Raw genomic sequence first — 22,881 nt, 5'->3', positions numbered from 1 at the left:
GAACTTACGGCATGGGAAAGCTCTGAGAAGGCATCCTTCCCCGCTTAGAGAGTGAACCCCGCTCTCCCCTCTCACCTCCTCGGTAATCTCTTTATAATAGTTTGTTTGCCGGGTGGAGAGTGTGGTAATAGGGGCTGCCTGGCTGCCTTTCATAAACTCTGAGGGGATTAGTGGGCCCCAGTGTTGGCAGCTGTCTTTAGACTGTGGAATATTACTGCCTCATATTTTCAGATGGGTCCCCAAGGAAATAATAGTAGTCCCACCCAGTATCTTCGCCTATAATAAATAGTACAACTCTGCTCTTTGCTGCAACTATCCAAACACAAGGACAAAAGTTGATTTTAAAATCTATCACTTCATCTAATGCTATATCCAATACTTTGAAAATCTAAATAAACTTTGAATTGCACTAAACAAGACTAGAAGCCTGGAAATACTCAGCACAGAGTGCAATAACATAGAATAAGCAAATTAAATGCCCTTCTGTGCAAAAAATGTCTACAGTCATGACTGGGAAGGCAGGCTGTTTTCTTTTGGTTTCCAAGAAGCAGGAAAGAGGGTGGGATGTGGGAAGAATGGCTGGGGGGTAGAGGGGGGGTAGAAGAGAGGAGGGGAGAGGTGGACCAGAAGAGAATGGTAACAAACAGTGAGGGACTCTTTGCTTTCATTCTTGGCTCCCATGGACACCATGAGGAGCACTTCAGGCCTCTCTGGGGAGGGCTGGGAGTTGGCAAGCTTCCTTCATTCTCAAAACATGTTAGAGATGTGGCCTTTTCAAGAGGGACTGGTACCCACGGCAGCATTCCTGACCCAGGGAGACAGGAAGAGAGCAGAGAGCTCTCAGGAGTAGCCAGCATTCTGCCAGCAGCCCTCTCCCAAGGTCCCGCCTCCTCTTTGTGCGGACTCATGCTTCATTCTTTAATGAAGAAACAAGTTCAGTAATGCATACTTAGCGTAGTGCAGCCCAAGAAACGGAGATTTTCACGGTGAGAACCTGGGTCTGCAGGTAAGTGCTACCTACCTTGTTCTCGGTGATGCTTTAGTCTATACTTTACTCAAGCTGACTTAAAAATAGTCTCTTAAGTTGCGCTGCCTTGTGCCTGACCGTATCCTCTTCTCTAATGCTAATCTTTTCCTGAATTATTACCACCGAAGCCTCGACAGGAGCAATTGACTGCTGCTACCCTGCACACATTCTGTGCTGTAGCCCCGAGGGAAGTCCTGGGAGAGACCCAAGGGAGAGAAAAGGTGTGTCTCTTCCCGGGAGTGTTACCGGAGTAGAGGAGGTAGAAGTGTGGGTTTGGATGCTGTGACTTCATCCGACTAGGCAGTTTGGAGTTGACTAAAATTCATTTTCAAACTAATCGGTGACCAATCACCAGAGGCCAGCATCTTGGCCTTGCTCTTTTAGGTGGGTTGTGGTACCCAGAAGACTCTTGCTTCACTGTCTCCAAGCCATGAAGAGGACGGACGGGAACATGGTGAGGGGACCGTTGTATAAGCAGTTCGACTTGGAGCGAAAGAATGCCAGGCAAGCCGAAGCTAGACTCAGCCTCAGACTGCAAAGGCTGGAGGTCATCTGCCTCTATCACGTGAAATCGCTGGCCAGGGAGCAGAGACAGCTTCAGAAAGAACTGCAGCGGCTGCAGCAGGGTGAGGCTCCTCCCTAAGGGGTAATCTGCCCACCCACACCCACACCCACCCTGCTTCCGGTCCTAAGGACACTCTGCCCCAGCTTCTGGTAGTAAGGAGCAGTCTGCCCTACAGGAGGGCAGGATGGGGGGCATAGCAGCCTCCCCTCTCACTGTGGGAAGCAAAGTGCTTGCCTCGTGCCAGGGTCCTTCAGAGTCCTGGATGACCAGCAGAATAAATGCCTCCATGTCCCTCTGGATTTAAGCAGGTCTAACCCTCTGGTCCTCTCTACCTTGTCCCCAAACTTCATAGCTCCTTCTGGTGCCTGGCCTCCAATCTTCTTGCGCTGACATCCCCCAGGCTTCCCTCATTGTCCTGTGTCATGTTTCCAACTTGCTCCCCCTACCTTCCCCAACCCCATTGGATTCTTCACACCACGATGGTCTCTTCCCTCTATCAGAGCTGATTTGGTTTTACTCTTTTATCCTGGCTGCCTTTCTCTTCGGGATCTAGAGGCCATTTATTGAACTGCTAAGGTATAAGCCACTTCCCCTTTTATGAAAGGAAAGTTAAAACGAAAGCCAGGAAACCTTTCTCTGGGATTTTGACCTCAGTTCCCTCTGATGAGGAATAGGGGTGACGGTGCCCATCGTGTGAAATTATCTGAGCTTTCAGTGAGAATTCGGCACAGGCATTTGCTTGGGATTTGACAACTTGAATTACTCAGATCGGCAGTGCAAAGTCGTTTCAGAATGAACCCTCTCCTGCTGTCTTGTTGGAAACCGGTTCCGCTGTGTGGTTTGTAGAAACTGCCGCTCCTCCCTTGATTCATTAAACAATTAAGTTTCAACGTTCCTTCAAAATTATATGGAGCCGGTTAAACTCGGCTTTCCAGGACGTTCCTCCTGACTTAAGCCAGGAGCCAGAACACAGGAGCGTGTGTTGTGTTGTGTGATGGGATGTGGCCTTTTCGGGGGGAAGCCAGATTGTACGCTTAAACACAGAACCTTCCAGGGCTGCACAGTTTCAGCAGCTGACACACGAACCCAAAGCAGCCTCAAAACACTGCCCTGGCAATTCTTTCTAATTTTCAACTATTTCTAATTATAAAATAGTTTCCTTGAAACTTGAACGATGGCCCTGTCTGAACTGAGCTCTGTTTTCAAGTGCCCTGTCTACAGTCAGTGGTTAAGCCAACTTGGAATAAGAACACACCTGGAAAGGCGTCTTAGAAAGCAGCTGGTTGGTTCTCAGTCCAGTTCACAGGACAGCTGAGAGCAGGTGTCCATGCTCCAGAGGGTCGCATTAAAGGCAAGCCTTGTACTGCGGCCGCCCCTGCTGCGTGGAGAGAGTCTGTCTCAGTCACCAGTGTGTGGAAAGTGTCAGGGCCCAGACACTGACAGCTTCAGAGGTCAAGGTCTCCAGGTTCTGCCTCTCACACTGAACAGTCGAGTCAGAGAAAGGAGAAGGAGAGACTGTGTGTGTCCTCTTGGTGTTCTCTAGAAGCTGTCTTCAGCAACAGTTTTCAATAATTTATTGGATGGATCTGTTATCAATGAGATGCAACGATTTGCCCATTGGTGGGTTCCTTCCTGCACATGTTGTCGGCCCTCATCTTAGAGAGCAGGAACAGTACGTGGAAATGAGGCTCAAAATTCAGCTTTCTTTTCACCAATGCCAAGATGGGTTATTCCGGGTCATGTGCTTTTGTTTGCTTGATGGGATGGTGGTTTGGCTGGCTGGTTTGCTGTTTTGGTTTGGGGGGATTACTGCTGTTGTTGTCGCTTTGATTTTTTGTTTGTTTTGTTTTGTTTTGAGGTAGAGTCTTACCACATAGCCCAAGTTGGCCTCAATCTCAGGATCTTCCTGCTCCGAACTTCTAAACTCGGGGATTACAAATCTGTGTCACCTCCTTGGCTATGGGTCAGACTACTCAGAGGCTCAGGTAGAAATTTGAACAAATAAGGCCTTTTCACTTTTCAATGCTTATTTACACTGTCAGAAAGCTGAGCTTTTATAAAACTGATTTTAAAAAAAAAAAAACTGTGCTGTTAGAAATCCCATCAAAATTTTTAAATGCTAAAAATAGAATTATTCACAAAGTAAGGAGGGGATGCTGAAAGCCTCCTGCCCCTGTTAAAGGCTCTTAGGAATATTTCTCCAAAAGAGGTGGTATGTGAGCAGAACCTCGGAGAAGAGTGAAATGATGTAGGAAGAGAGAGATTACAGAGAGATGTGTAGCAGAAGATCGTTGCCAGAAGAAAGGAAGAGTGTGTGCAAATGGATAGGAATGAGTGTGGTTTTCCAGAAAGAGTTCCATGCTGCTGCAGCTCACGTGCAGTTACAGAACTCACACTAACCAGGTGTTGTCTCCAGCCAGAGCTTTACAAGGGCAGATCCCACCCTGCAGGGTCTGGGTGCAGGGAGATTCCATATTCACATTTTAGAGAGATGACTCTAACTAGAGTGCTTATGAGAAAACAGAGCTTAGGATGCAGCCAGAGTAGACCTGATAGAATTCCAAATGCAGACCTTGATGTAAAACTTAAACTAGAGTGTTGTCAGGAGATAAAATTGGGGAGACCAGCTTTTTCAAGACACGTGGAAAAAAGCATCGTCAGGGTTCCGTGACTAATTCCACATCCAAGCATAAAGGAAAGGAGAGCATATTGCCAGGCTCAGGGCAGGCCGTCAAATGTACAGGCTAAATCGGATAACTAGGTGGATATGGCACCACACCACTGTGGTGAGGAAATCAGGGGAAGATGATGCCACAGAGAAAAGATAGGCTCATTTCGGAACCTGTTCACCCCGCTGTCTCAATTGCAGAAGAGTGAGCCCCCTAGGGGAGCAGCTCAAATCCTCTAGTTTATTGGAAATAGGTTTAAAAAAAATGGAAAATGCCTCAAAATAGGTCCAAGAAAATAATAAAGCAAAGGACTCAAAGAAGTGATCGGATGACTTTCATGTGATGTTCACGCCCCGTGTACGGTCCTGTACCCTTATTCCCACCGTCTTATATATTCTAACCTCAGCAGGGTGCCTGTGGGAGGGGAGTGTCCTGGGTTTGTTTGCTGGTGGTTAGATGTATGTCTGTTTGCTATTCTTGGTTGGGATTTCTGGTTTGGGTTTAGTGAGGTGGGAAGTAGCTGTCCTAGTGCTAGGGATTGAACCCTGGGCCTTGTGCATGTTGAGCAAGGATTCTACCACTAAACAACATGCCTAGCCTTAACCACTATAACTTTAAGTGATTCCCATCAAAGCACAAAGCAATGCAAGATTTTCTATTCCGAATGACTCAGTCTTAAATGCCTTGAAAACTAATAGGGTCAGTGTGTTCTCTTCAAGCTATGACCGCAAGAGACCGGGACATCAACTGGAAAAATGGAAAGTACACTTAATCATGGCCCCTGGCAGTGGCAAACCCTTGCCATGGATAGAAGGAAGGCACACAACTGTAGTAAACAGACAAAATGTTCACACCCAGTTGTTTTCTTTTTTTAAACACTTGCGCTTGCCAAGTAAAACATTCAAACAAAGCCCACCAGGGCTGGGGCAGTTGCAACATCTGATCTTGGTGTCTAAATCCTCTCCAACATGTTCTAGGTAAACAGCAGTAACTGCAGGACGCTTTGCTGTTTTCATCCATCACATCAGAGGAGCGCCATGTGTGACAGGAACCCACATCCTAGCTCTCTGAAAGCCCAGATCCCAGCTTTCACTTTCCTCTCCGACTATACTCATTTTCCAGGGCTGCACAGCAAAGTAACAAAACCCACCCAGCTCAAACCCTAGAGCGTCATTGTCTCAACCTGGAAGTCGAAGTGGGAGTGTGAGCAGGGTTTCCTGAGCATGAGGCAGGAGCAGGCTTTCTCTTTGGTGTGTCGACTACAGGTCCCTTTACCCTGCCCTCTCTGCATGTCTAGTCAGACTGCTGCTGTCATAAGGACACCATCACAATGGTCGGGACCCACCATGATGGTCTTATTTTAATTTGATCATATCTATAAAAAGCCTATCTCCAAATAATGTCACAATCTCAAGAACTAAGGGCTAGTACCCCAATAAATGAAACCTAACACAATTCAGTCCACATTAACTCATTTTTAAGCTTCATTTTATTTGTGTGCACATGTGTTTGTGTGTATGTCTGAGTGAATATATGAGTACATGTGTGTGCAAGTGCTGACAGAGACCAGAAGAGGGCGTTAGATCCCTTGGAGCTGGAGTTCAAGGTGTTTGCGAGCCATGGATGTGAGTGCTGGGATCCAAACTCTCGGTCCCTTGGTTGAGCATAGAGCACTCTTAACGGATGAGCTATCCTTCCAGCCATCATTTGTTAATTACCTCATAGCAGATATCATCAAGAAAAGAGTCTCCTCTTATGTGGAGAATGGAATTCAGAAGAGACCAAGAGATGTTGTCACAGTCTCACCACAAACAGGACGGAGGCACCTAGTCCTGGAGCCTAAGAGTAGGTAAGACAAGGAGTAAGTGCTTGGGTATGACACTGAATCCCACCTCCCAACCGATCTCTTAAAAACATGCTGCCTTCTCCTTCCTAGAGAGATACACTTCCACCTCTCACCCTTCACCCCTTTTCTCCCACTTTACCACCTCAACTGAAACCAGAGAGAGAGAGAGAGAGAGAGAGAGAGAGAGAGAGAGAGAGAGAGAGACAGAGAGAGAGAGTCTAATAAGTGGAAAGGCCAAAATGGGAGCCCCTTCCTTTCACAAAGACATTTATTTCTTCCTTTTGATCTCCCCTCTCCGCCAGGGTACTGTCAACCAATATGACCCAAGAAGTTAAAACTAAGATTCAGAGCCCCTCTTTACCTGGCCCTGCCCTCAAAGACACCCTGAGAAGCCAAGAGCATCTGCAATCTCAACTTGACCGAACCAGCTGCTGTGAGGAAGAGAATTCACAAGCCCAGGAGGGAGCATCTGCAAATCCACTTAAGGGCACGGACCCCAATAAGGAAGTCTCTGTCCCATGTCATGGCCAAGAGGTTTCCTCCAAGACAGAAGACAGTCCTACATCCAGCCCAGCTGGCAAGACGGGGTCAGCATCTGCAGATGAGACCAGATCAAAAAATGCCGGTCTAAAGCCACCTGGGGATGCTGGGGACCAAAACCCCCCAAGCTCTGTGGAATGTGCAGGAAGCTTCAAAGGCAATTGCACAAAGCTAACCTTCCCAGAGTTGTTTGCAAAAGCCAAAAATGCCCACTATCTCCGCCACAGGGTGCCCCCTGAGTCTGAGAGGTTGCTTAGCATTGGGGAGATATTTGGACATGGAGACTCCTCACTACCCAGAGCAGGGAAAAGACTGTGAGATGGTACCAAGTTCCTTCCTCCCTGGCTGTGTAATGTAGCCTGACAATAAGATACCATAATCACTGTGGAAATATTCGATAAGCAATGCACAGAAACAGACAGAAATCCATGACAACTTTATTTTAGCATTCTTAGGGCCTCCTCCCTTTTATATGGTCTTTCTCATAATAAACTTTCTCATAATAAAGGCTACTATGAAAAGGAAGAGAGGGCAATATTATGAAAATATTTTAAATGGAGAACCTGAACTTGTCTTGAAGGAGACAGTCTTGTTGGCCCAAAGGTCCGGCTCATAGAGGAGCTGCTTATAGCGACACCTGCTGGCCAAGTGGTATAGCTAGTTGTCTTGTTTTCCTTTTTGGGGGTTCGCATGGGAACCCAGCTGAAATTACTTACTGTCACATGGTCTCCAAATAAAACCTGTTCTTGCCACAGTTCCGAACTCTTTTTGAAGCTCCTCTCTTTCCTTCCCTTTTTTCCTCTTTCCTTCCTTCTCTCCATGCCCCTCCCCTTCTCTCCCCTCCTTCCTTTTCCTCCTTTTCTTCCTTTTCAAGTAGTTCCAACTGGATTTCTCTTTCCCCGTTTTAACATTAATACCAAACGTTTTTGGATCCTAGTGAAAGAAACTAATCTGTGTCCGTTCTTCTCCTCCCTAATCACACTATCTTAAGACTTCTGGCACACTATCAAAGTTATACCAGATTCAGTGCATAACTAACCGCCTCACAGAAAAAAGAATCATTTCCATTTAAAAATCACTATTTCAAGATAGTGTGGTGCCACAGATTTATAAGCCCAGTATCCCAGTATTTGGGAAGCAGAGGCAGGAGGATTTACAGAGGCCAATGTGAGCCACATAGTGAGACTGTCAAGAAAATCTCCTCTTAGAAAAACAAAGACCACTGTTTTAAGTAAGTAGGTCTGCATCACGTGGGTTCCCCTGTAAATGAATTGAGTAAACTTTGCTTCCCACCCAGATGGTCCAAATTTCACACTTAAAACAAATGGTGCCATCTGTCATCAGAAAAAAAAAAAAAAGCAGCTCACGGTTAATACTCTTTAATCCTGTTGCTCACCGAATACATACCAAGTAAAATTGTCACTTCCATCATCTAAGTATTATTTATAATGACTTCATCAGAAAAACTAGCTTGTAGTTAGAAATACAAGGCCAGGTAGCAACTGTTGAATTCCATTTTTCAACCCTATAGCAAATTTGGACACCAAAAAAATAAATTCAGGACCTATATATTTCTTTTGAACCTATTTATTTACTCTGAATTAAAAATTTTTGAGACAAAGGTTCAACTATGCTGTCCTGAGTTGGCCCTGGACGCCCAGGTTCAGTGATCCTCCTGCCTCAACCTCCTGAGGAGCTGGGATTGCAGGCTTTTACCCCCAGAACCTATCTACAATTAGGCAAACATATTTGTTATATTCTAGCTTGAGGCTATCTTGAAGAAACAAAACTATTTATATCAAAAATGACAAAGGACCCAATCTTCTAATACTAAAGCTCCTAGGGATTAAATTAATTTGAATTTAATGACAAAGTATGAATTAATTGCATTTAGTTTAAAAACACAATTTAATTCCCATTTGAGATGCCTGGTATTTAAATTCACAACTCATAAGAGCTCCCAGTTTCCAGCATCTCCCGCTGTCTCGAACTTTCCACACAGCATACCAATTCCAATTGCTCCTCAAAACTCGGAAAAGAGTTTCTTTCTAGTCCTCGTTTTACAGATGAACAGAGCAGAGCAGAATGTGTCCTCTGTCACACTCTCTCCATCTACCTTGGTACCAACTAGTTGAAGACAAAAGTTTGGCTCAGTCTTGCAAAATTCAGTTGTTTTGGCTCAGCCTTTGGTCTTCAATGACGAGGCAATAGTTTATAGTGGAAATAACACACGAAGTCTCCTTTCAGTGTGTTCTGTAATGGAGAAGGCAGGTCAGGGACAAAGCTGGATGGTTCACCAATTATTTACACTGGTCATGAAGATGGGGACCCCCGGTACAGAGAACCCCCTTTACAAAGTGCCCAAGTATTGGGGAGACATGATGTGTCTCCACTCTCTGATGGAAAAAGACTTCTCCTTCACTGTAGTACCCAAATACCTTCCGTGAGGAGGGCATCTATCACCATATTGCCCAAATGCCTTCTATGTGGAGGGTATCTATCACCATATTGCCCAAATGCCTTCTATATAGAGGGTATCTATCACCATATTGCCCAAATGCCTTCTATGTGGAGGGCATCTATTCACCATATTGCCCAAATGCCTTCTATGTGGAGGACATGCGCTTTCTGCCTAGAAACAGAGGCATCCAGAGACTCACAGAAGTGATGACTAGGCCTCTCTCCTCAACCAGCTCTAAGCTGTAACACAGGCTTCCACCAGGAAGACTCAACATTGACCAAGAACAACAAAAAGCAGCCCCTAAGGAAATGGGTAAGGATGGAGGTCGCTGTGCAAGTATGAAGACGTGAATGCAGATCCCTGTCATCTACATAAAAGCCGGGTGTGACCAAACACACCTGTAATCCCAGCACTGGGGGAGGCAGGGCAGAGACAGCTAGATCCCAAGGGCTCATGGGCCATCTGGTCTGCCGGAAATGGCAAGGTTCAGTGGGAGATCCTGTCTCAAAAAGTACAGCGGAGAAGCGATCGAGGAAGGCACTGGGCATCCACTTCTGGTTTCTACCCCCTCCAGCTTGAGTGAACACATCTGCACACAGGTGACCCCTAATGAATGAATACATACAAAAACAGCATTTAAAGTAAAAGTGCAAGGAAGTAGCAGGCCAACAGTAAGTGAAACTGATAACAGCTACTGTAGGAAAAAAATGGGACCCATTCTGTCTCCCCCTCACCAAGCTGAGACTGTTCAGTTTTGAGGTAGAGAGGCAGATGCTGAGTCACATTTACTGTCAAGATTATTAGCAAGAGTTATCAGCAGTTCAAGGTTGAGGCCAGCCAGGTCTATGTGAGACTCTGTCCAAAGAAAGTTCCTTGTCCAAAATTTAAAAAAAAAAAAATGTATTTGTTACATAATCCTCATCTCACTTGTGGCTTGGAGTATGGCTCACTTGAGGTGCCCAGAAAAAACTGTCTTACCTGACTGGACATGACATGAAATAGGACCCTAAACTTCCACATCTTCCCACCACTACTACAAACAGGTTGCTACTACGAACAGGTTGCTGTTCTGATAATAACCATCAATCAATTAGAGTACATTAACTTTAATATAATTAGTCATGTTATTTTGAATGGCTTGAGTTTAATTCTATAAAAATTGTTCCATGGAATTGAGCAACAGGGAAATCTAATCAGACTCTACATAACACACACACACACACACACACACACACACACACACACACACACATATATATATATATATATATATATATATATATATATATCCATTTGACCCACCCTGACATATCACTGTCATTGTCCTGTTCACTGAGGAGAGAAACTCTCTATTCAAAATTTAATCTGTGATAAAGAGAAAATGTGGGTAAGCTAGGTATAAAGCTAGGCCATCGTATAATTGGCAATGGGAAACTTTATGTATACAAATAACAGCAAAGAGAAGCACCCTACGGTTCTACAAAGGCTCACTACAGAGGTTCACACCAGCAAAGTGGTGGCTCAGCAGGCTAGGGGGAGGTGGTGGTTTTAGGACCTGTGGGTGGATGGTGAACCTAACATAGTTTGGATTTGGTTGTGCTTGCTACACAGCCTAAGCTAATCTCAAACTCGAAGTCCTCCTGTCCAGTCTCCTGAGTGCTGGAGTTATTATCTAGTCACCATTACATTTGGCGACCAGATGCTTTTTAAGTTCCTGAAATTTTTGGTACATATTTTACCAGCGTTTTCATCCAGGCCCAACTGAAATAACAAATTCAGTGTCAGGTCCTAAATCTAAAGGACAAGGAGTCAGATAAGATTTGGATCAGAAAGAAAGGTCGTTGGAATAGATATGTAGAAAGAGAACTGGGCAGAGCACAGCCTGGCAGCTTCTCTGGGGAGCTCTGAGGACATAGGACAGACTACCTCACTGCTGATGCTATCCCCAGAAAACAGAGCCTCTAGTGAGGATGCAACCTGCATGTCTGAGCTGGCTGTCCCCATCAGCTCGTCTCTGCAGCGGAAGCACTACCTGTTGGTGTCCTGTTGAACAGTGAACAAAAACCCCACTGTATTGAAAGTCCAGCAGGAGCCCCAGCAACGAAGTCAAAACTGTCCATAATTACATTCCCAGCATTAAGGTGAGTGTCTCTTCCTCTAAGGACTGATTCTCAGTAGACACTCTTTCACTATATAAAACAGATACTGACTTTCCTTTTACCTGGAAACCAATTCTCCTGAGGCTGAAAATAGTTCACACATAGGAGGGTGTGCCCCATGGTACACAAGCTCACAGCTCACCCCTGCTCTGCTGTTTTATCCTAAATACCACAACAGATAAGCATAACCAAGTTTTGTTCAGGGACAGAAGGATCTCTTATTATTCTCCTGGGCCCCAGAGTTGGTAGAGGATACAGGATACAGGATGCAGAAGTTATCCAGTTCAACCCCAGTTCAAATATGTGAAATGACTTCCCAAAAAGAAGTGATATATGAAAGTGCTTATTTTGGGTGAATTTTTATCAGTGAATTTTGTTTTAGAATGGAAATTTGTTCACAATTTATGTTCCAATGCTGCCCCCTAGTGGTAAAGATGCCCCATTCAGGAAAAAATTACCTTGAGAGCCAAGAAGTTAGCTCTAACTTTTGCTAACATAATTTCTCAAAGGTTTTTCCAAGAAAACTTGCTAAGTGCTATTAGGGAAAGACCTAGAGGTGAAACAAGTCTGGAGAACCTGAGTTAGATAATTGGAATCAATTTCTCTAGATGGGACTTCTCTTAAGCCTTTAATACGTTATTAATATCAAGGTGAGCATCCAGAGGGGAAATTAAATGAAGCTGAATTGCCCCAAGGGATATGGCCAGGGGAATTTTGTCCATAAATCATCTCCAAGAACTATGTTGACTCACTAAGCACACTTTAGAAACACTATCACGGAATAAAAGCTTTTTATATCATAAAGATCAAATAGTCAACAGAGATCCCATACATTCCAGAAGGTAGTTTTTCTTAGGGGCTATTTCCCTTTGTTATTCTTGTGTGTATTCCCATTGTATTCCCATGAATAAATTCACACACACACACACACACACACACACACACGCACGCACGCACGCACGCACGCACACACACACGCACGAACACACACAGACTCATTGCAAACAGCTATAACCCATTTAAAAATCTTAGCATAACAGAGAAAGAAATGGTGAGATAAGGGAACCAGAGTCTTTGCTGCTTTAGCTGCTGCTCGGGTTGGGGGTCATCCTCACTTCATTTGACAGGTGAGGAGAATCTGATGGGAGAGATCCGAACTTCAGGATCCTGTATAGATTCTAAATAGGCAGTAAGCAGAACTGAGAATCCAGTCCCTTTCCAAGCAGCTCCAAGGACCATTTACAACATCAACAACACCTCACTTCTTTCCACCCAAGAGCTAAAATAAAGAAGTAGTCCCCAGTCTGAGAATCCTGATGGTTAGTGACATAAACAGATCCCAGAACCAATCCAACTCAGGTGCTGAATCAGGAAGTCACTGTTTTAAAATTATTCCCTAACACCTTTTCTACCACGAGTGATTAACCAAAGCCCCCCCACAGTCATTCCGTAATTCATTCTGAAAGGGGTGCGTGGCTTAGTACTTAGTACTTGTCAGTTAGACAGGAGACATCCACTGAATGCTTCTGAGAAAAATATCCCCATTCTGAAGAAAAAGCAGAGAAAGTGGCTGTTTTCTTCTTTTTGACACAGCCATACCTGGACATGACCTCCTGTCCTGGTTGAGGTCATCTTGCTCTAGGCTGAAGGGGAAGCACAGAAAGCAGCCAATAGTAAACAATCTGAGAACCTGGTAGAGGTCGGATAACAAAGGCTTTCTAATAAGGCTGCCGTGTGATCTCTCGTCTGAACTGGAAGGCTTCCGAGAATGAGAAGAAATACGACTAAAAATAAGCTGGCAAAGAAGACAGAAAATGGGCAAGCCTGGCTATATGTGATTCCAGGGAGCCTGGAAAGCCGAGGCCAGGGCTGGAATCAGGGCAGAGCTATAGGCACAGTCAAAATGAGATAAGTTAAGAGACTGAATATAGAGAAGGTGGTACAGGTGAAGTGGAGCAGATTACAAAACAATGTTAAAGAGCAAAATAGTAAAAATCTTTATGGTGGTATTCTAATTGTACTGAAATATTATTTTGATTGTATGTTAATAAATAAAGTTGCCAGAAGGTAGGTCAGAGCTATTAGAGCCATAGCAAGAGTGTGGCAGTGGTGGCGCACGCCTTTAATCCCAGCACTTGGTAGAAGAGCTAGGTAGATCTCTGTGTGTTCAGGGATACAGCCAGCATTGGAGACATACACCTTTAAGACCTGGAGGGCTGTACATACAGACAGTGATGAGGCAGTCACATGTTTGGGTTTACAACCAATGAGAAGGCAGAACAAAAAGACTATGAAAAGACATACACACAGGAAATAGGTCTCTTTCGGAGAGCTAGAATCATGGCAGGAGGAAGGGTGAGATTTTAGCTCTGAGCTCTGAACTCTTGGCTTTCTCTTTGGTTCTGTGTTTCTTATTTAATAAGATGGTTAGTTACATCTACAAATCTTAGCTGTGATTATTAAATTATGATTAAATATAATTAAAATAAAATAGCAATCTTAAGACCCAGATGGCTGTTTAGGTCTGAAAGGATGAAATCAATAGGTTCTAAGATGGCACATAGATCCATTTTTCAGGACTGGGAGAACATGAAGATCACCTCACTCTGGGGGTTGTAGGCAGCAAAATCTCTGGACACTCTGAGAAGTTCAACTTTCTGGACCTGCTCAGTAGGCATAGATATAAGAGGCCATCTTAATGTAGAAAGGAAATTGGAAACAGGGGGTGACTGTTCATTTTCTCCATCTTTCTAGCATGAGACTAAGAAGGAAAGAATGAAATTAGCAGCTAGGACTCCAATAGGCACTGTGGGCACAGACAGATTGGAGGTAATGTATTATAATGCCTGCGAAGCACACAATACATCAAAGAGAGAGAATCCTGCTCATGTTAAGAACTACACCGTGCCTGGATTTTATATCTCGCTCATATTGTGGTTAGTCAAATCATTTTTCCTTCCAGGAAACCATCCCTCTCTCCCATTGTCTGTTCTTATCAGCTTTAATATAGCTAGAGGGACTATGTTTTATTTAGCCATTCTAGTACACAGCTAAGACGATGTACACAGTGTGGTAACAGTCCCATGGGGTAAAAACACCCCTTGCCCTACTGTCTGAGAAGTCATCCATTTACATGCAAGGTCTTGAGTACAAGCCTCAATCACATACACATACACACACACACACACACACACACACACACACACACACACACACACACACACACACATGCACGCACGCACTACCTGTCCTTCCAGGTATTTTGACTCATATCTATAATCCCAGCACTGGGGAGGTCTGTGACTAGGTCCATTGGAGATATGTTGTAGTCTACATTCCTTTTCTAGGGACACTGCAGAAAGCACCCCAGGAAATAAACATTCCCGTGGTTAGAACTGCTTTCCTTTCCTTTCTTAGCTGGCCTTCCTCCATCCTCCTTCCTGTGGTGATATATTTCGTACCCTAATAAAATTTGCCTGAAGATCAGAGAACAGAACAAGTCACTAGATTAAACATAAAGGCCTAGGCAGTGGTGGCACACACCTTTGATCCTAGCACTCGAGAGGCAGAGATGCATTTGGATCTCTATGAGTTCAAAGCCACCCTGGACTACATGAGATGGCTTCAGTCTAGGAGAGAAGCAGAGCCAGGCAGTGGTGGCACACACCTTTAATCCCAGTACTTGGGAAGTCACACGCCTTTAATCCCAGCACTAAGAAGGAAGTGAAATGGTGGGTGGAGAAAGGTCTATAAGGCGTGAGGAGACAGGAACTAAGGCTTTTCAGAAGAAGCATCCCTTTCAGCTAGAAGTCCTTTGGGCTGGAGCTCGTTCAGACTGAGGAGTCCTAAAGGTAAGAGGTGGCTGTGACTTGTTCCTTTGTCTCTCTGATCATTCAGTATCTACCCCAATATCTGGTTCTGGGTTTTTATTAATAAGACCTTTTAACATTCCAACTGCACTTCTTTCTCCTTCCTTCCTCCGTCCTTCTTTCCTTTCCTTTCTCAGCGTTCTTCCCTTCCTTCCTCACTTCACTTCGTTCCTTCCTCCCACTTCTTCTTTCATTTCTTAACCATCTTTCCTTCCTTCCTTCCTCCCTCCCTCCCTCCTCCCTTCCTTCCTCCCTTCCTTCCTTCCTTCCTTCCCTCCCTTCCTTCCTTCCCTCCCTCCCCCTTTCCTCCTTCCTTCCTTCCCTCCCTCCCTCCCTTCCTCCCCTCCCTCCCTTCCTTCCTTCCCTCCCTCCCTTCCTCCCTCCCTCCCCCTTTCTTCCTTCCTTCCCTTCCTCCCCCTTTCCTTCCTTCTTTCCCTCCCTCCCTTCCTTCCTTCCCTCCCTCCCTTGCTCCCTTCCTCCCTCCCTCCCTCCCTCCCTCCATCCCTTCCTTCCTTCCCTCCCTCCCTTCCCTCCCTTCCTTCCCTCCCTCCCTCCCTTCCTTCCCTCCCTCCTTCCTCCCTTCCTTCAATGCCTACTAACATCTTCCAGGAAGAGCAGGTTTGCACAGGCCATACTCTGGAAAATAAACTTTCTGAAAGATGGGCTGCTCCCAGTTGTGGTTTCTAGGGCTTCATAGTTCTGTGTGCCTCAAGGACAAACAGCCTACGTGAGAGAAGTGGGCTGGCCTGTGTGTGGTGGGCCACGCAGGCTTGCACTGCGCCCTGTGGGCCTGGCCTGTGTGCCGTGCGCCCTATGGTGCTTTCACTGTGCCTCATGGCACCTGCTGAGGTACACTGTCTCAAAAAACACTGAATGAGTTGAATAAAGCTGCCAGATAAATCCCCACATGCTGTGTACTCTGGATCAGGTAAGAAAAAGTAAAGGACCTTAGAAGTGTGAAAAGTCCTAAAACATGCAGTTTACATCTTCATCTCACAAACCCTGCTCTCAAGACTGCCCAACAAGTGCATTTTTAATAATGAAGACACAGTTCCTATTCAACACAGGGATGGGTACCAAAACATCACATTAGAAGAAGATGTGCTGCAGTGGAAGGCAGGTTCCTGGCACCCAGACAGGGGCTTGCGTCATCAAATGCTTGCTAAGTTATTATTATATGCAAGAAGCCATTTTAAGCACATTTCACTGTCACTGAAACTGGAGATCTCTTCAGTGCCACAGGCATGTGTTATGTGTCCACCACATGACAGAAGTCTGGACTATGGAAGAAAGACTCCCCCACAATGCTTGATACACAGCACTGGCCTACTACTCTATACATGCCTTTGCTATGACCAGGGAAGGGATAACGGCCCCCAAGGCAAAATACCCACTGCACTAGCCTCAGGTAAGCACTTAAGACACCAGTCAAGATTGGGACTGAGTGCTGAGCATGAAATACTTTTCCTAGATCCCCATCTTTCCAGAAAGTTCTGCCCTGGGAGAAAATTTTCAAGCTGCACAAAACTTATACTGGTGACTTTTAGCTATTTGCTCCCACATAAAGGTACATCTAGGAGCTGGGGGTGTAGGTCATATGGTGGTATTTTATTTGTACTGAAATGTGATTTTATTTGTATGTTAATAAATAAAGTTGCTTGGGGGTCAGAGCTAATAGCAAGCCATAGCAGAGCTGGGCGTTCATGGCACATGCCTTCTTGGTAGAAGAGCTAGGTAGATCTCTGCGTGGTCAAGGATACAGCCAGCATTGGAGACACACACCTTTAATCTCAATACCATAGAAGACCTGGAGGGCTGTACAGACAGGCAGTGATGAGGCGGTCATGTGTTTGGGTTTACAACCAATGAGAAGGCAGAACAGAAAGACTATATAAAGACAAACACACAGGAAGTAGGTCCTTTTCGGAGAGGTCTCTTGGCTTAAGAGGTTAGCGGCAGCAAGCAGTAAGGCTCTTAGCTCTGATCTCTTGGCTTTCTTCTTTGCATTGACTCTGTGTTTCTTATTTAATAAGACAGTTGGTTACATCTACAAGGTCATTTTGTAGGGTGCTGCAAAACATACACAAAGCCCTGGGTCCCAGCTTACCATTGCATAAACAGGACATGGTAGCACACATCTATAATCCTAGCACTGGAGAGATAGATCCAGGAAGATCAGAAGTTCAAGGCTATCCTCAACTAGATAGTAAATTGGAGGTCATCCTGGTATACAGGCCACCCTGTCTCAAAAAATACATAAAATAAAGGTACTGCTAGGTCTTAAGTGACTTGTTAGCCATTGAAGAATTGCTTCATTGTTTTATAATGGTTTAATTTTCAATTATTTGCTATTTTTATTGTGTGGCATGGCGTGTGTGTGTGTGTGTGTGTGTGTGTGTGTGTGTGTGTGTGTAGGGATGCTCATGTGCCGTGCCTTTTTGGCATGCTACATGTGTAGAGTTCACAGCACTACTTAGTGGAGTCTACTGGCTGGTTTTGTGTGTCAACTTGACACAAGCTAGTCATCAAAGAGGAAGGGGCCTCAGCTGAGGAAATGCCTCCATGAGATCCAGCTGTAAGGAATCTTCTCAATTAGTGATCACTGGGGAAGGGATGGTGGGCGGTGCTGTCCCTGGACTGGTGGTCTTAGGTTCTATAAGAAAGCAGGCTGAGCAAGCCATGGAAAGCAAGCCAGTAAGCAGCTCTCCTCTGTGGCCTCTGCATCAGCTCCTGCCTCCAGGATCCTGCTCTGTTTGAGCTCCAACCCTGACTTCCTTCAGCGGTGAACAGCAATGTGGAAGGATAAGCTGAATAAACCCCTTCGTCCCTAATTCGCTTTATGGTCATGGTGTTTGTTGCAGCAATAGAAACCCTAAGATGGAGTCTGTTCTCTCCTGCCACCTTTATGTGGGTTCAGGAGCTCAAACTCAGGTCCTCAAGTTCGCATAGCAAGAACCTTTACTGGCTGAGCCGTCTCTCCGGCTCATATAACAGATGGCTTAATTTTTGATGACTTACTTTAATTATTGATAATTTAAAAGCACTTATTTTACATCTTAATTTTAACTTGTTAATTTAAAATTAGTAATTAGGTATAACCATAATAGATGCTATGTATAATTATTGCTCATAATTATATATACTACATGTGATTATATCTCATTTTGCACTAATTTATTTCAGTGTTACTCTTAATTTTATTTTAATCTTAGTTGTAGCCATTTAAATGAAGAGTAGGAAAAGGTGATGTTAAAGATAGTCTATGTTTAGCCAATGTCCCAAATTAAAAAATCCATTGCCTTTGTGTGCCTGCTCAACAGTGTATCCATAAGGTAGCATTTAAGTTTTACATGTGGTTAAGCAAGAATTGCATGACCTCTGGAGAGGATCAGGTGATTCACCTTGGACTCAATATTACAGCCCTTGGAAACTCATTATTTATTAATTTTTAATTTATTTTAATAAACACTAAGAATATAACCATGGCTACCATGTACCAGATACTGTAGTCAGCATTTCATAAATATCAATCCAGGACTCACCTCTTAAAAGGGGAACAAGCCTTTTGAACAATGCTCAGGAGAGCTGAGAAAGCTGTGTTTCCATCTTATTTTTAGAACCAATCTAGTTGAGGAAATTATGAATGAAGACTCAGGTCATGTAAGTCAGGATTAGATGAAAAATAACTGAGCAGAAGTTCAAGTCTTCATGGGCCGCGCACTATAATCACACCATGGGTTTAGTTCAGGGGAAAAACAGGCAATCCTGAGGCCTTCTGGAAGGGGCATCTGAGTTGTTTAAGTCTAACATTTTGCTTCTGTGAACCCTGACAATTACTAATAATGTAAGTCCTCTATAGGAATTTTCTAGTTCCACTTTCTATCAGAGACTTTATCAGCAAACTCTTCAGGAAGAACATCCTACCCAGGCTTCATTCTTGCCACAAATGTTAATTTCCACTGCTAACTTGTGTAGCTGAAGAAGCCCCAAAGCATCAACGAGGCACACTTAGATATGTCTATAGAGCTTTTTCAGAGAGATTTGATTGAAGGGGAAGCTCCGCTTTGGATATAGATGGTGTCTGAGTTTGGGTTTCTATTGCTATGAAGAGACACCATGACCACAGCAACTCTTTATTTTTTTTTATTTATTTATTTATTTATTTATTTATTTATTTATATTTATTTATTTTTTCCAAGACAGGGTTTCTCTGTGCAGTTTTGGATCCTGTCCTGGATCTCACTCTGTAGATCAGGCTGGCCTCGAACTCACAGAGATCTGCCTGGCTCTGCCTCCCGAGTGCTGGGATTAAAGGTGTTCACCACCACCACAGCAACTCTTATGAACAAAAACTCTAATTGAGGTGAAGACTTACGGCTCAGAGGTTTAGTCAGTTATCGTCATGGCAGGGAGCATGGTGGCTGGGAGTGTGGTGGCGTAGACACAGACATGGTGCTGGAGAATTCTACATCTTGCACAGGTAACAGGAAGAGAACTGACACACTGGGCTTGAGCATATATGAGACCTCAAAGCCCGCCCCCACAGTGACACACCTCCTCCAACAAAGCCACACCTACTCCAACAAGGCCACACCTCCTGATAGTGCCACTCCCTGTGGGGGCCGTTTTCTTGCAAACCACCACAGATAGCACCATCCCCATGGCTGGAATCCCAAACTGAATAAACAAGGAGGAAGTAGAAAGCCTTCTGAGTCGAAAGCATTCATCTCTCTGCTTCCTGATCTACCCATGATCTCTACCACAGTGTCCTCCCCACCATGACGGACCCTTTGTATCCCTTCAAAGCGTTAGCCAAACCAAATCCTTTCTCGCCCAAGTTGCTTCTTTCAGCTACTTGGTCAATGTAAAAAGTCACAAATACATACTTAAAAGTCTCCATTCTCCCTTGACGATGATGGCTCAGACAAAACCCAAGATTCCCCCAGAGAACAAGCAAGATATTCTGACCCTGCCCAGCTCCAGCTTAATTTGTACAGAACAAACCGGGACAACTATATTCAAAGAAGAGCAAAAGGAGCCAGCTGAAATTACTCCCCACTACCAGAGAGCCAATTACATCTGCAGGACAGCATGAGCACCAGCTGTGTTAAATGGCTACAGAACCCAGGGGCAGGCATGAAAGGATCAAGATCAGATAGTAAAAGGTCAGGATTGGATAGTAAAAGCAGGAACAGGGATATTTAAGCTAGACAGTGCCCGGAAGCGCTAGCCACAACAGTACATACTTGGAAGGAGCATTCTTGGAAAAGCTAAGGATAAGACATAGTAATGGGAAGGCACAGAAGCCAACCGACCCAGCCAGGAGTGAGACACCCTGCAGAAAGTGTCTACATGCAAATAAGGAGTAAAAAGGGAAAACAGACAAGGCATGGTGTCTTAGGATTGCTATTGCTGTAATGAAACACCATGACCAAAGGCAACTTAGGGAGGGAAGGGTTTATTCAACTTACGCTTCCACGTAACAGTTCATCATCAGAGGAAGTCAGAACAGGAACTCAAGTAGGGCATGGACCTTGGAGGCAGGCGCTGAAGCAGAGGCCATGGAGGGATGCCATTTACAGGCTTGCTCTTCATGGCTTGCTAAGCCTCCTTTCTTATAGAACCCAGGGCCACCAGCCCTGGGATGTCCTCTCACATCAATCATCAATTAAATGCCTACAGGCTTGCCCACACCCAATCACATAGAGGCATTTTCTCAATGAAGGTTCCCTCCTCTCAAATGACTTTCGCTTTCGTCAAGCTGGCATGAAACTGTTCAGCATACACATATACAAGGATTGGGCTTCATCACATAGTAGGCTGAAGACCCACACAGGAGAAACCAGGCCTGTTGAGACTAAGACTAAGGCTAAGGTAAATCTGTGCTAAGGGAAGAATCTCCTGATGTAGGTTTAGGCAGGCTTAATTTTGTTTCTTTTCAGAACAAGACCACACTAAGGGAGGTAAAAACTGAACCCTGAATCTTGAACCTGGTTGGGATGAGGAATTCCACCTGAGGAGCAGGGGGTCTGGATGTGGAGCAGGCCAGACCATGAGTTACATGTATTGGAACAGCTTATGTCTCTGACAGATTATTAGACAGAGCCCAGTGCGGACCCCGGGTTCCAGAGGCACCGTCTTATAAGCAAAAAGAAACGAAACCTTTTCAAATGGGCACAGGAGCGAAGAAGGGGGGGTCCCGTGGCAAAGGCAAGATTGCAGACTTCCTAAGTTCACAAGATGGAGCGCCTCGTTTGCTACTTTTTGACAGAAAATGGGTTTATGCATGCCGTCCTCCAAATGGAGCAAGATGCTTAACTCATGGTAGATGGCTGTTTCTGTATGTTAACTCACCCGCCCCAGGGTGGGGGTGGGGACAGACAGGAAGCCAAAAATGCCAGCGACATTGGAAACCCAAGATTTTCTTTCTTCCCTCAGCTTTTCACTACCTACACTCTTCTCCCGATTAATGCTAAATCATCCCGATGCCCCACATGGTTTTTGTAACTGCAGTAACTGGGGCCTGGAGTTTGCTTTAAATGATTGCTGTAGGGTTGGATCAACTCACCTAGAATCCCAAGGGAACAACAATGGTGTAACTGTGGTAAGAGGAAAGCCCCGGTGCTTCTGGGAGCATCCCCAGGCAGCTGAAGGGGTGGCCTAGAGTTCTACAGGCAAAGACAACGGAGAAAAAGATTGCTGGACACAAGGCGAACCCTTCTCTAAATGAGATCTACTTGCCCGGCAGAATAAGACCTGGTAGTATAAATGGATCTTTCACACCTCACCTATTAGGAAAGCACATGGTCATCACTCCTGAATCATTTCTAGGACTTGAGTCTGGAGAGACAGCCATAGAATTCCCAGTTGTCCTCGGGGTATGCACCGTGGGGAAGGAGTCCCCCTGAGTGCATCCTCCACTCTTCGCCTCGTCACCCCAGTGAGCATCATCAGCATGGTGCACACGAAAACCGACTACCCAGCAGGGAACACAGGCTGCAAGAACCCACCCGCAACTGACCCCAGTCCCCTGACCACAGCTCAACCATCCTTTACGCACTACCTCACTCAGGCCCCATTGACCTGTAGCCTGGGTCCTAATCCTGCAGGCGCCCGCAGACCGCCTGACCCAAAGGTCACAGGCTAAGGGGGGCTTCTGGTGGCTAAAACATACCACAGGAACCTGCCACCCATCGTCCTGGACTATTCCACAAGTCCAGTATTACAGGTGGATCTGTTTCTGAGTGGTCGGTCTGTCTCCTGTTTGGTGGGCTAAACTTTAAATTATTTCCACTTGGTCTTCCTCTTCACTTTGAAAATAAAAATCTGGAAGTTGTCAGGAGTAACTCACTCTCTAATACCATCTCGTTTGTTTTTCTTGCCTTTACCCTGAGCAGGTAGCTATGAAAACAATCTTCCCATCTCTCTGTTGTTTTTTCTAACCCTGAGTAGTTTATTTTAGACATATTTAAGCACAGCACAATTTGGTGAATACTTTCTTGGTCATAATTAACTCAATCCTGTGTGCACTTTAGATAAAGCATATGTAAATCTTGTGGAACAGTAAGCTAAATAAAGTTCAGATGTGACATCAAAACTCTTTGTAAAGTACATGTGACACCTTCCATAAAGACAGGTTCTGTAGATTAACTGAGAAAAACAAGCTTATGATAAGGATCTGGGGGAGATCCAGTGTGGTCTCCACCGCATAGTCAACAGGTTATTCAGCAGGTCCACCTCCAGCC

At 44.9% G+C, this 22,881-nt stretch overlaps 1 protein-coding gene across 3 annotated transcripts; it reads left to right on the top strand.

Moving 5' to 3' along the window:
• The first annotated feature begins 678 nt into the window (after positions 1–678).
• On the top strand, positions 679–7,420 carry Ccdc190 (coiled-coil domain containing 190). 3 transcript variants are annotated; one of them, XM_037211286.1, is made up of 5 exons: positions 679–1,006; positions 1,156–1,248; positions 1,412–1,653; positions 5,987–6,110; positions 6,410–7,420. In XM_037211286.1, the coding sequence occupies exons 3-5, from the start codon at positions 1,458–1,460 to the stop codon at positions 6,963–6,965; spliced, it is 876 nt and encodes a 291-aa protein (XP_037067181.1). In that variant the 5' UTR covers positions 679–1,006; positions 1,156–1,248; positions 1,412–1,457; the 3' UTR covers positions 6,966–7,420. The 3 variants fall into 3 exon arrangements, with proteins under 3 accessions (XP_037067181.1, XP_037067182.1, XP_028720323.1); XM_028864490.2 differs by having other exon boundaries at positions 680–1,006; positions 5,990–6,110; XM_037211287.1 differs by lacking the exon at positions 1,156–1,248.
• Positions 7,421–22,881: the final 15,461 nt, after the last annotated feature.

This window comes from Peromyscus leucopus, chromosome 15 (genome assembly GCF_004664715.2).
Source record: "Peromyscus leucopus breed LL Stock chromosome 15, UCI_PerLeu_2.1, whole genome shotgun sequence".
In the NCBI taxonomy this organism is placed as follows: Eukaryota; Metazoa; Chordata; class Mammalia; order Rodentia; family Cricetidae; genus Peromyscus; species Peromyscus leucopus.
The sequence above is the reverse complement of the archived record's forward strand: the minus strand, read 5'-3'. Positions and strand labels throughout refer to the sequence as shown.